This window comes from Ursus maritimus, unplaced genomic scaffold, assembly GCF_017311325.1.
Source record: "Ursus maritimus isolate PB19 unplaced genomic scaffold, ASM1731132v1 scaffold_23, whole genome shotgun sequence".
Classification (NCBI taxonomy): Eukaryota; Metazoa; Chordata; class Mammalia; order Carnivora; family Ursidae; genus Ursus; species Ursus maritimus.
This window is the reverse complement of record NW_024424786.1, coordinates 47,421,255-47,434,154: the sequence shown is the minus strand read 5'-3', so window position 1 is coordinate 47,434,154 and position 12,900 is coordinate 47,421,255. Positions and strand designations below refer to the sequence as shown.

At 47.5% G+C, this 12,900-nt stretch overlaps 1 protein-coding gene across 12 annotated transcripts in view; it reads right to left on the bottom strand.

Annotated features, from left to right (window-relative positions):
* SIRT3 (sirtuin 3) overlaps window positions 1-12,900 on the bottom strand; it is a 22,144-nt gene that overhangs the window by 6,042 nt on the left and 3,202 nt on the right. For 6 of the 12 annotated variants that reach the window (XM_040639779.1, XM_040639782.1, XM_040639778.1 and 3 more), the window contains exons 2-7: window positions 9,118-9,262; window positions 7,954-8,145; window positions 7,624-7,856; window positions 7,181-7,236; window positions 5,862-5,919; window positions 5,650-5,750 (exon numbers count right to left, since the gene is read on the bottom strand). In XM_040639779.1, the coding sequence (XP_040495713.1) occupies window positions 5,650-5,750; window positions 5,862-5,919; window positions 7,181-7,236; window positions 7,624-7,856; window positions 7,954-8,145; window positions 9,118-9,262 (785 nt within the window). Of the gene's footprint in view, window positions 1-5,649; window positions 5,751-5,861; window positions 5,920-6,506; window positions 6,782-7,180; window positions 7,237-7,623; window positions 7,857-7,953; window positions 8,146-9,117; window positions 9,263-11,619; window positions 11,714-12,900 lie in introns of those variants that run through there. The other 6 variants (XM_008699580.2, XM_040639787.1, XM_040639784.1 and 3 more) reach the window with 6 other exon arrangements.

Sequence of the window (12,900 nt, the reverse complement as noted above, 5' to 3'; positions counted from 1 at the left end):
AAGGGGTGAAGAGGGGATGGGGACTGAGAAGTGCACTTGCTGTGATGAGCACCAGGCGACATATGGAAGCGGGTCACTAAATTGTACACCTGAAACTAATATAACACTGTATGTTACCTAACTGGGATTTAAGTTAAAAAAAAAAAAAAAAGATTGCTTTTACTAAGAAATTTTCAAACATTCACAACAGCTGAATCATGAACCCAGCTTTGGCATTTATTGACATTTTGCCAATTTTGTTTCCCATAGTGCCCTAAAGCTGGGGACAGGGTGCATTATTTGAGAGCGGATCCCGAAGGGCACAGGGTGACTAGCACATGTGGCACCATGCTGTGCACCTGGGTGGCTGTCAGAGACATTCAGACGCTAAGGAAATTCTCAGTAGATGACACAGTCCTCTGGAGGTACTCTGTAGGCATCTGGCCTACACTAGGCGTGATTCAATGAGAAAGGTGATATAAAATTTGTCCCTGATTTTAGCTGAAGTGAGCATGATGTTGCCTTTGCCCCGGAAGACATTCAGGCTGAAGTTTAAAGTAGCATGACCGCAGACCGCTTCCTCGCAGGCCAAGGTGAGGTAGACAGAAATCGTTATTATGCCTTAAGATGCCTGTGTTGATATGCTGGGCTGGGTTTCAAAGGAGGGAGCCTAAGAAAGAGGACACCATTTTCTAAGGCAAACCTTCCTGGCCTCATTTTAGCAAGCTGAGCCCAGCCAGAACGAGCAGAGACAACGGACGGAAGAGAGACTACTCAAAGACTTCAGATACTATCAAATACAGATTAAGAGCATATTGTGTTTAATTATTTTCTTAAAAAAAAAAGACAGGTTTGAAGTATCTGTTGGAGATAGAAACTATAAAAAATAATGTAGTGGATTTGAAAAAGAACCAAAGAGAACTTCCAGTAATAAAAAGCATCAAAAATTAGGAAGGCACTTGTGATGAGCACTGGGTGTTGTATACAGGTGATGAATCACTAAATTTTACTCCTGAAACCAATACTATACTATATATTAACTAACTAGAATTTAAATAAAAATTTGGAAGAAAAAAATAGGGCAAGTAATTCAGATCTGGAAATAAGCCTACTGCTGACTGAGGTTTTACATCTCCTTAAACCTTTTCCAAACAAAGTAACAAAAATTAGCACTCAGTGGAAGAGCTTTATTCTGCACAACAGAACAGAGGGTTGATAAACTGGAAAACAGATCAAAAGACATTATTCAGAACACAGCACAGAGAAGTAAGATTGAACACGCAGAAGAGCCACAGGTGGGAGCCTGAGATGGTCTCATGGGAGTTTAAGCAGAGCTCCACAAGGGAGAAGAGGGAGTGGGAGAGGCAATCAACATCTAAGAGGCAATGGCCAAGAATTTTTCCAGCAATGATGAAAGATCTCCAACCACAGATTCAGAAAGCCCTACAAATTTTAAGCAGAATAAGTACGCAAAAGGAAATCCATATGGAGATATACCACTGTACAAGTGCAAAACTCCAAAGACAAAGAGAAAAGGTTTAAAAATATGCAAAGGACAGTGAAAAACTGATTCAAAAGTTTATAGGAAAAGCAAAAGACCAGAACAGCCAACACACAATATTGATGGAGAAGTACAAGACTGACACTACCCGACTTCAAGACTTATTACAAAAAGCTACAGGAATTAGGACTGTGGCACTGCTGTAGGAACCGGTGAACATGTCAGCGGAACAGAACAGAGAGCCCAGAAGTACACTCACACAGTAGAAGCAAATCTCATTTCTTCAACAAATGGTGCTGGACATTATGAAAATTAATAAAGACCTTGCTCATGTGGATTCAGGAGGCTGGAAGGAACCCTACCACTCACCATCAATCACACAAAGAATTACAAACTACAGACCCAACAGAAGAACGCTCAACAGGAAAGAACCATCAGGCAGGCCCCAAAAGGGGAAGATGTGACCACCCCTCTACAACAAATTGGCCACCCCAGTGATTCAGCTGCCAAGACACCGTCATTCCCCTGAACTGTTTCTCCAGCCCCTCCCAGCTCCCTCCCTCCTCTCGATCAAATGTCCCTCTCCTTTGTTGTTTGGACTTGCCTAGTTTTGCCGTAGCTTGCTTGTCCCAAAATGCACGTTTTCTACTATTCCCGAATGAGCCCATTTTGCTGGTAAAGTAACTGGCAGTTTTAGTTTGAAGGTGTCAGAAGTGGGATGCAGGGAGCTACCCCCAGAGACTCTGAGGCTGGTGAGCAAACAGGTGCCAGTACCCACAGACCCAGTCGGGCTGCAGCTTTCTCGCCAACCCTGGGGTTTGAGGGTAAGCCTTGAGGCTCCCAAACATTTTTAGGATTCAAAGTTTGTTCACCTTTGGTTCATTTGTTAATTTAGAAATAGTACTTTGCAAAGAGGCAAACAACTGAAAGAAGTCATTGCAGCTTCTGAATCTTGCCTTCCCCACCTCCTTTGTCTCCAGACAGGTGGGGCCACCTTGCACTCAGACCCCGCCTCTGGCACCATTTTCCTCTTCCCTCAGCACTGTCCCCACCTCCCCTATACCCACCCCTCATCCTAATCCTTTCGCTGAGCTTCCCTTTACCTCCAAACCTATCCCCACCCGCCTTCTCCTAAACCTGTTAATACCTACCCCTCTAAAGTTAACTCTGCTGGGGGTCCAAATGAATGCCAAATTGCTTATGTTGCCTGGACTAAGGCTGAATTCCAAGCCATAGTCAAAGATTTTCCTAAAGTGACTGAGGACCCCATAAATTTGCTGAAGAATGTAAAACAGTTACTCAAACTTACTAATCTGATTTCTCAGATTTATATCAATTGGTCCACATGCTTATTGGTGAGGGTCAGGCCAAACACTGGATAAAACCAGCCCAATGGGAGCATCCGGAAAGGGATTTAGAGAAACAGATGCCTGAGTTTTGGCAAGGTGTTAGAACACTCTCTGGAAATCTCCACTGAGTGTTGGGGAAGATCATCAAAAAGATATGACCACCAGTTGAGCTGTGACCTGGACCCCAGCACTTGGAGGCTCCTCACTCCATTCCCCTGTCCTTGGGATGTGGGCTCCCCTTGCCTTTCCCGCCGCAGAGTCTGCTCCAAGGACATAGCCTTGAGATGGTGATGTGGTGTGGTGTTGCGAACACCTGCAGAGTAGACAGGGCTGAGCCCAGTTACAGCCTCTTGATAAACTCTTAAGATTTGAAGGCGGGTGTGGGGATCCAGCCATCCTGCTGCTGCCCAGGACAAGCCTTGTATGTCAGTTCCCTTGATGATTAAAACGGACACCCACGAACCTGGAGTGGCCGCCTCTTCGGTCTCTCCCTGCCCTCCACTAACGGCAGCAGATTTTAGGTCACACCCTGGAGCTCCCGAGAGGGCTGCAAGCCAACATCAAGCAATTACGGTACCTTTTCCTAAGACTGCTGAGTGAAACAAGATTCAGGCTTGACGAACCTGTTCGTGACTATCAACAATCGACTCCACGTTGTCTTCAAAGAAAATTCTTCCTTTAGATGCTAAATCCACCCAGGTAGCCTTTAATTCCATTTATTAATGAGCTGAACCATCATCTTATGGGAAACCTTGTCCACTCCAGACTTAGTTAATTTGGCAAACCAGCTCATTGGCATCCTAGATGAGTCACCTAAAAGAAAGACCACTACCACTCTCAATTTTCAACTCCAGCAAATGTAGGCCCCTAAAGTACCAGCCCCTTAGCCCCCTTGTTTCTGCTGCTATTACAAAGGACCAGGGCAGGAGCTGGCAATGATTTCTCAGAGGTAACACCAAAGGCACAATCCATGAAAGAAAAACATGTTAGACCTCATTAAAATTAAAAACTTTGTTCTGTGAAAGACATTGTCAAGAAAATGAGAAGACAATATTTGGAAATGAGGAGAAAATATTTACAAAAGACATCTGATAAAGGATTGTTATCCATAATATACAAAAATATTGTTAAAACTCAACAATAAGAAGATGAGCAACCTAATTAAAAAATGGGCCAAAGACCTGAATAGACAGCTCACCAAAGAAGATGTACAGGTGGCAAATGAGCATTTGAGAAGATGTTTCACATCATATGTCATCACGGAATTGCACATTACAACAAAACAACATTACACGCCTATCAGAACAGCCGAATTCTAGAACACAGACAACACCAGACGTTGCTCTTACTCGTTGCTGGAGGACACACGCAGTGGTGCGGCCACACCGAAGGCACTGAACGCGCTCTCACCACACAATCCAGCAGTCCCGGTCCCTGGTGTTTACCAAAGGCCTTGCAAACTCACGTCCACACAAAAACCTGCATGTGGATGTCTATAGCAGTTTCGTTCATAACTGCCCACACATGGACGGAGCCAAGATGTCCTTCTGTAGATGAACAGATAACTGTGGTCCATCCAAACAGGGGATATTATTCAGCACTAAAAAGAAGTGATCTATGAAGCCGTGAAAAGAAAAGAGGAACCTTAAAGGTATCTAAGTGAAGGAAGTCAGTCTGAAAAGGCTGCATATGTACGAATCCAACTCTGAACTTCTGGAAAAGGCAAAACCATGGAGACAGTGAAAGGGTCAATGGTGGCCAGGGGTTGTGGGGGAGCGGGGGACGGGGCTGACCGGTTAGTGGGTACAGAGTTTTCCTTTGGGGTGATGAAAATATTCTGGAATCAGACAGAGGTAGTGGTTGCACAACACTGTGAATATGTTAAAGCCAGTGAGTTGTACACTTGCATGTTTAATTTTACGGTTATGTGAAATTGACCTCATTAAAAAAGAAAAGACGGGGCCCTATGCCTCATCAATATTTCAGAGTTTCATTTAAGATTTTCCAGTCTATCCTATTCTGCTTGAAGAAACCCATCCTCCGGAACTATCCCCAGAAGTACACAAGGCTATGAGCACAAGTGTCACTGATGCATTAATCTCAATAGTAAAAATCACAAACATCAAAAAATATCCCACAGTAGGTGAATGGCTAAATTTAATACTCCAGTTACTAAAAACAGTAAGCAGAGTTATAGCTGCTGACACAAGATGGCCATAAAATTTTGTTCTGTAGCAAAGCAGTCTGTAGAATATTAAACTTAATAATCCTATTACTGCAGCGCCTGGGTGGCTCCGTCAGTTAAGTGTCCAACTCTTGGTTTCAGCTCAGATCATGATCTCAGGGTTGTAGGATCAAGCCCCGCATCCGGCTCCGTGCTCAGCAGGGAACCTGCTCGAGATTCTCTCTCCTTCTCCCTCTGCCCCCCCACTTGTGCACTCTCTCTTTCTCTCTCTCAAGTAAATAAGCTTTAAAAATTTTTAATAATCCTATTATTAAAAAAATGATCACTGTGTGGTGTAGGCACACAGATATGGCCACATATGTTTAGATATGCCTTTTTTTTTAAGGCTTGGAACATTATACACCAAACTGTTACAGGCTGGGCTATAGGAGCTGACTGAAGGGAGATACATTTTTCTCTACATATTTTTAAATATTTTACAAGTGTGTATTACTTTTCCAATTTAAAAATAAAGAAAAACATTTCATACCATTACTGTTGTTGTCCTTCCAATACAATGCTTATAAATGCCACTTTTCCAGGTCACTCCCACTGCAAAGTGCAGAAGGGAGAGGAGTGGCAGCATGAAAACTCACCCAAATGTCCTTCCCTGGAGACGGCCTCTGGCAGACAGTGCACGTGGCGGAGGCAAAGGAGCCATGAGCTTCCACCAGCTTTGAGGCAGGGATGCCAGACGCTGAAATTCAAACCAAAGCTGAGTGCCACTAGCTCCACAAGCTCTGAGCTCGGCAGCCCCCAGAGGGAGTCACAGCCCTCCGTGCAAGCCTACAGGTAACGTCCCACTGACCAGAATAGGCACAGGGATGAGGGCTCCCCGATGCAGCCAAATCATGGTTAAACAAAGCCTGTCAACAAGTTTGATGTAAGTTCAGATAAAATTACATCTGATACCTAGGAAAACATTTTCTGTTCTACAGACACCAAGTAAAAGCAGAAAAAACTATATAGGGGCAGCTGGGGGCTCAGTCAGTTGAGCACCCGACTCTCCATTTCGGCTCAGATCATGATCTCAGGGTTGTGGGATCGAGCCCCGAGGCAGGCTCCATGCTCAGCAGGGGTCTGCTGGAGATTTCTCTCCCTCTACCTCTGCTCCTCCCCCCATAGGCACATGTGTGTGTGCTCTCACTCTCTCTCTCAAATAAATAAATCTTAAAAAAAAAAAAACTATACAAAGACAATAAGTTTCCCCAAAAAAACACAAAACTGTAGTGCGCCCCCCCACACCCCTCGCTGTCTTCTCTGCACCGGGAGCAGCTCTGCTGCCACAGCCCCTCAACCCTGAAAATGCACACCTTGCACAGCTCGTCTCCACCCCGGCCTTGGTCAGGACAGACTCTCAGCTGCTGAGCCCATCACTGTCTGCAGTGGTGCTAAAACCACCAGAGACTCTGACAGACGAGAGCCGCAACTGGGCAGCCCCGTGTCCCCTGACCTCACTCATCCTGAGCCGCAGCTCCCGAACCAGTGCCATCTCGAGGGACACCGACACAGCAGCCAAGGTCACGGGGGCTGGGGCTGCCACAGTAAGGGTGGCTGGCTCTAGGGCTGGAACTGGAACTGTGTTTGGGAGCCTCATCAGCGGTTATGCCAGGAATCCCTCTCTGAAGCAACAGCTCTCCTACGCCATTCTGGGCTTTGCCCTCTGGGAGGCCATGGGGCTCCTTTGCTTGATGGTGGCCTTTCTCATCCTCTTCGCCATGTGAAGGAGTTGGCTCCACCTCCTGTAGGTTTTTCTCCCGTGTCTTGTCTGCCCTGTATGTTTCTTTTCCTATACCTCCCCAGGCAGCCTGGGGAAAGTGGTTGGCTCAGGGTTTGACAGAGGGAAGACAAATAAATACTGTATTAATAAGAAAAAAAACTAGATAAACAAACAGAGGTAACTTCTTACGACAGTTACGTGTTCCCACTGTCAGCTTCTGAGCTGTGGATGGGCAGACAGTCCCAGCTGCGAATCACTGGTTGTGGCTGCTATCGGGACAGCGGGAAATCATTACACAAAGAGTCTGATAATACTAGGCATCAATAGTGATCTCTCTGTGGGACAGTGACATCGTAGTTATGTTTTAAAGGTCTTTACCTTCTAGAGACACCCAGTGAAGTACTTACAGATTGTTTATAGGTTAAGTTCATGATGTCAGGGATTGGCTTCAAAATAACTGGGGCTGAGAGAGAAGGTGGGGGGTAGGAAGACAGACACGATAAAGTGAAGACTGGCTATGATGAGGGCACAAGGGTTCATTACATTCCTCTCTTAATTTTTATGTGGTCAAAAATTTTCATAATAAATTTCTTAAAAAAGAAATCATCATATCAGATTAGCAAAACTAGAAGCTCCCAATGTCAACTTTAGTTCTACCCGAAACTCACAGCCCAGCAAGTATGTCAGGACATCAGGCCCACCAATGAGATCCCAACAGTGACTCTCAAACACACGGTGGACTTTTGCCAGGGACAAAGGTCTAACTAGTGGGCTTGAGATCAGAGACGGGGTATGAGCACTGCCTGGAAGCAGGCGCCCAAAGCCTTCCCTGCAGAAGAGGAGAGCTCACCTCTCTCGAGCCCATCGATGTTCTGTGTGTAGAGCCGCTGGAGCAGCCCCTTGTCGTGCAGCAGTCGGAGGAAGTAGTGTATGACGTTGGGCCTGCAGCTCCGCAGGTACAGCTCCTTGGCCAAAGTGAAAAAGGGCTTGGGGTTGTGAGAGAAGAAAGCGAGCTCGAAAATGGCCTCGGGGTATGGGAGCCCGTACTGCTGCAGGTTGCTGTAGAGGCCACTCCCGGGAGACCTGCGAGAAGGAGCAAGAGGCTCTGAGCCCTGCGGAAGAGGGCGGGGCCGCAAGGCGGACCAGGGTGCCAAGGGAGGAGCTGGGCGTCGCAGGGTACCTGAAGTCCGGAATGCCACTGGGCGTGCTGATGCCGGCCCCCACCATGACCACCACCCTCTGGCAGGCTCTGGCTTGGATCAGCTCCACTATATCCTGCAGAAAAAGCTTCTCCTTCTTACTGTTGCCTCCGCTTCCAAAGATGCTTGAGGCACTAGCAGAAAAAGATATGGGTCTTCTTCCACCTGTAATGCTGACAAAAAAGGAGAGTGGCCAGGTGACCAGAGGCAGTTAAGCTCATGCTAGCCCTTCCACCACCCCCACCACTGAGAATGAACATACACTTCCCTCCTGTACCCAAAAATGACCACCCTTCCCACCATGGATGACTACTGGGCTACAAGAGAAAGAAGTCTCAACTCAGAAATCAAAACTTACCTGGGAGCAAAAAATTCAGGTTAGTTGCAACTGCGCAAACAAGGGATGTATCATATCTTAATTCCTGTTATCCAGTGCCAGTGCTAAGAGAACGGGGTCCACACCAGAGGTGTGGGGGCTTTGTGGGGGCTCTGGGTATGCTCTCTGCAGACACACACCGTAGCATACCTGGGCATTGACATTTAAAGAAAGCCAGGTGTCTCAGACTTCACACCAAATACCATCAGGAGAAAAAGTGGGTTCTAGAGACCATTCCAGAAAGAAACACTCATGCCCTGACCGCTAGGGATCCACACTGCTGCAGAGACTTGAACCTCATTGTTCGCAGCTGCCCATACTATGCAGCAGCCAAAGGAATCCCACAACCAAGGGAAGGCAGTGGGTAGACTCAGCTCGGGGCTTCTCAAGCCACCCCCAGAAGCCAGGAGCCGAGACACTCGCAAGGCTAAGTGTTAGGGATATGAGATGGTCTTCCACAGGAAAAAAAAAAAGCAAAACACGATGTACAAGTCCCAAGCTTCAGCAGGACCTCAGGACTTAGAAAATGACCCCACATCCAGGAGAGCAACAGGAAGAAACAAACGCAGTAGGACTAAGACAAAGCCTGTAGCACCACCTGCAAACACCCCACGGAAGTGAGTATGTGGACGTGGGAGGCATACAGCACTACAGCCTTACCTCACATGGGCCTGGAAAGGCTTCCTGGGTTTACTATCTACTGTTAGGGACCCTGTGCGGCATCTAACCAAGCTGCACAACTTCATATGGTATCATGCTGGCAACTCACCTAGAGTTCAGGACTGCCAGCCCCACTGCACAAGGCGCCGTTCTCACACCCCAAAGACTGGTGGCCACCATGTCTGTTCTTCCAGAAGGCCCTTGACGACCCTCCCCCAGGACATCTCCGACTTCAGTAAAGAGACTCCTCCACCCTGATGGGAAAAGAGATTCCACAAATGGAATGGACAACCGTCCTCAAATGAGCAGTGGATCTAAAATGAATACAGGGGCGCCTGGGTGGCGCAGTCGTTAAGCGTCTGCCTTCGGCTCAGGGCATGATCCCGGCGTTCTGGGATCAAGCCCCACATCAGGCTCCTCCACTAGGAGCCTGCTTCTTCCTCTCCCACTCCCCCTGCCTGTGTTCCCTCTCTTGCTGGCTGTCTCTCTCTGTCAAATAAATAAATAAATTCTTTAAATAAATAAATAAATAAATAAATAAAATGAATACAGACATAGAAACAGGAAACTGAGAGCATTTCTTTTACTCATTTGTGATTCAGGCAAGAAATAAGCACCCTAAAAGCACATCGTCATACACATCAGAACAATTCAGGAGTATGAATCTTCTAGGAGTAAGGCCCTAAGTCACTCTCCTGTTTGCTGTGTCTTTTGTGTTCTTTTGCTCCTTACAAAACCAACCGTGCAAACTCTCTGCAGAGACCCACCCACGGGACACACTGTCAGTGAGGTTTCCCCCAAAGCTCTCTGCTCCCCATCCTAGCAAGCATATCCCACCCCAGTGACAATTTCAACCCCACCCTGCCCTCTTGTATATCCCCTCTTCCAGACAAGCAAAAGGACTCCCTGGCTCTTGTATATGTCCTAAACCCTGAAAAGACCTTTCTCCACCTCAGCATGTCCAAATCTCCCATAGTCAGGGCCAGGACCAAATGCCACCTCCCTCGTGAAGCCACTGCTGGACCCCAGTGAGCAATCACTTTGCCCTCGTTTGATTCCCTGCTCCTTTTAGGCAGGCTAACACCCCTTCCCTTCCTGCAGTGACCCTGCACACCACCTCGCACACTCCACTCTGGGGTCAAGGACTTGCTTGCTGCTCACAGTCCACTTGCTTCTGTGTTGTGGCCTCTCCCACCACACAAAGCGTCATCCCGGTTTTCAAAAGAACAGATTTCTGAAAGGTATGTACAAGAGAAAGAGGAACATGACAAAGGAAGGTGTACGTGCAGGGCCAAGGGCACCCAAAGGAGACTCGGAGCCCTAGCTCACTGCCAGTCTCATCCAGTCACTCAAACACCCTGAGCCTCAGCTGCTAACACCAAGAGCAAGAAATGATTCTTACAGTCTTGCTCGAGAAGACCTATAGCTGTAGATCTTTCCCAGCAGAAAGTACAGGAAATACACACAGCAGGGAAAACAGTCCTTCCCCCTCATCCCTACTCCTGCAGAGATGCCCACAGATCCTGAAGGAAGTTCTGCTGCATCAGAGACTTGTGTAAAAACACCCATCAAGCAGTTCTTTTGAGTGCAAATTGATAAGTCTCCATAGGAAATTTTCTAGTGAAAACCAGCCGGATGGTCAGGAAGAGAAGACGATGCTCTGGCTGCAGCCACAGCTGTTAAATGCCCCAGGTCACGCAGCATGTGGAACAACTCTCCCCTATAGTCTTCGCCCGAACATTTCCTGAGCTCCTCCTACACGCAACTTATTATGAGAAACACAAAAGGAATTAAAGGGAAGTTGTGATATTGTGATTTAGAATAAATATGTTTTTGGTCTTCATCCCCAAACCCTTGGAATTTCCAAGAGCAAAGGACCCATCTTTTGTTACCACGGTTGGTCTCTTGTCCTCAGTTCCTGAACTCCCCTCGGAGCCATGAAGGTGAAGCAGGTGTCTTGTTCTGCTTAACCAGCCCCTCTCCACCACAGTTGGGTTTATGTTCATGAGGGGACTTTGGGAAGGCCCTAAGGATGGGGGTGGGTGCCCGGGGGGCCACTGTGATTAGAGGGTTGGAGCTTCCATAAAAACTCAAAAGAAGGGGTGCATGGGTGTCTCAGCTGGTTGAGCATCTGCTTTGGCTAGGGTCATGAACCCAGGGTCCTGGGATCGAGCCCTGCATCGGGCTCCCTGCTCAGCAGAGAGCCTGCTTCTCCCTCTCCCTCTGCCTGCTGCTTCCCATTGCTTGTGCTCTCTCTCTCTGGCAAATAAAAAAAATCTTAAAACAACAACAACAACTCAAAAGAAGGGAGGCGGGTCAGAGGGCTTCCAGTTTGGTGAACCACATGAAAGGCCCCTGGGCTCCAAACTCCATAAGGCAGAAGGCACCAGGAACCCTTGCAGACCTCACCCTATGTATCTCTACTTCTGGCCATTCATTCAGTTCCTTTGGCACCCTTCATAATAAACCCGTAATCTACTAGTCAACGGTCTCCAAGTTCTGTGAGCTGCTCTAGCAAATGAAGGGACCCAGAGGAGGGGATCATGGTCTGTCAGAAGCACAGGAGACAACCAGGGGGAGCAGGGCTGTCTTGTGGGCCTGAGAGCTTCACCTGTGGTGCTCTCTTCAAGCAGGTAGAGTCAGAATTCAGTTCATTTGCTGGGACACCTGGTCAGCGCAATAAGGTTTCTGGGATGAAGGAAAGATCCCTTGGATCTATTAAACTCTTCACCAATACTTTTAGTACCTGCGTAAGATGGCATCAAGTATTAATCCATTATTGGACATTTAAGTTAAGTTTCTTAACAACTGTAGGTCTTAAGATATTCCCATACGTATGTTCAATTCCTAGGCAATGAAACGGAATCAAGGAACCCTCACGAACACGCAGTGGAGCCCAGCAGGGGGAGCGCTCCCGCCCACCACTCCCTCCTCTTGGCCCTTCAGCATTCCCAGCGGGAAGAAGCCTGGGCTTCCCTGAGCCCTTGGGAGGAAGGGGTTCGTCCCATCCGGCCAACCCGGCCAATGAGAGCATAGCTCAGCCAAAGAGAGCAGAGCCCGGCCAATGACAGAACAGCCCAGCCAATGACAGAACAGCCCAGCCAATGAGAGCCAGTCACAGCTCAGCCAACGAGAGCAGATCCCAGCCAGTGAGAAGCCCAGCAAATGAGAGCATAGCTCAGCCAGTGAGTGCACAACCCAGCCAATGAGAGCACAGCCCAGCCAATGGCAGCCAGTCACAGCTCAGCCAATAACAGCAGAGCCCAGCCAATGAGAGCACCGCCCAGCCAACAAGAGATGGTCAGAGCCCAGCAAATGACAGCACAGCTCAGCCAACGAGAAGCCACTACGATTCCAGTTCCCTGTTTATTCCAAATACTATTGCTAGTTCCAAATATTCCAAATATTGTTCCAAATACAATGCTAGTAGAGGTATTAATTGCACAACCTTCATCGGGGACAATAAAAACGCATATACCTTTAGACCCAGGAGTTCCACAACTAGTTTATCCAAAAAGTGAGTACAATGTACCTCAGCATTATTTGTAATAACTAAAGATGACAAACTATTTCAATAAGAGAATGATTAAATACATTACGAAACATCAGTAAAATGGAATCCTACAGATCCCACCCCCAACCTGGGACGTGAAGGGTGGGGGTGGGGCATCCTCAGTTCCCCGCAGAGACAGGCTGTGGGAGGAATCCGAACGGTCAACAACCAAGAAGCCCAGGCTCTATCTTGACCTCCCCCTGCGGGGAGAGGAGCAACAGGTCCCTCCTCCCTGACTCTAAGCCCTTTCTTGTGTAAGGTGAGGCAGGGTCTGGGGAGCTCTTCGTTGGGGCAGATGCGGTGGCTCGAATAAAAGAGTCATGCAAAGAAAAAAAAAAA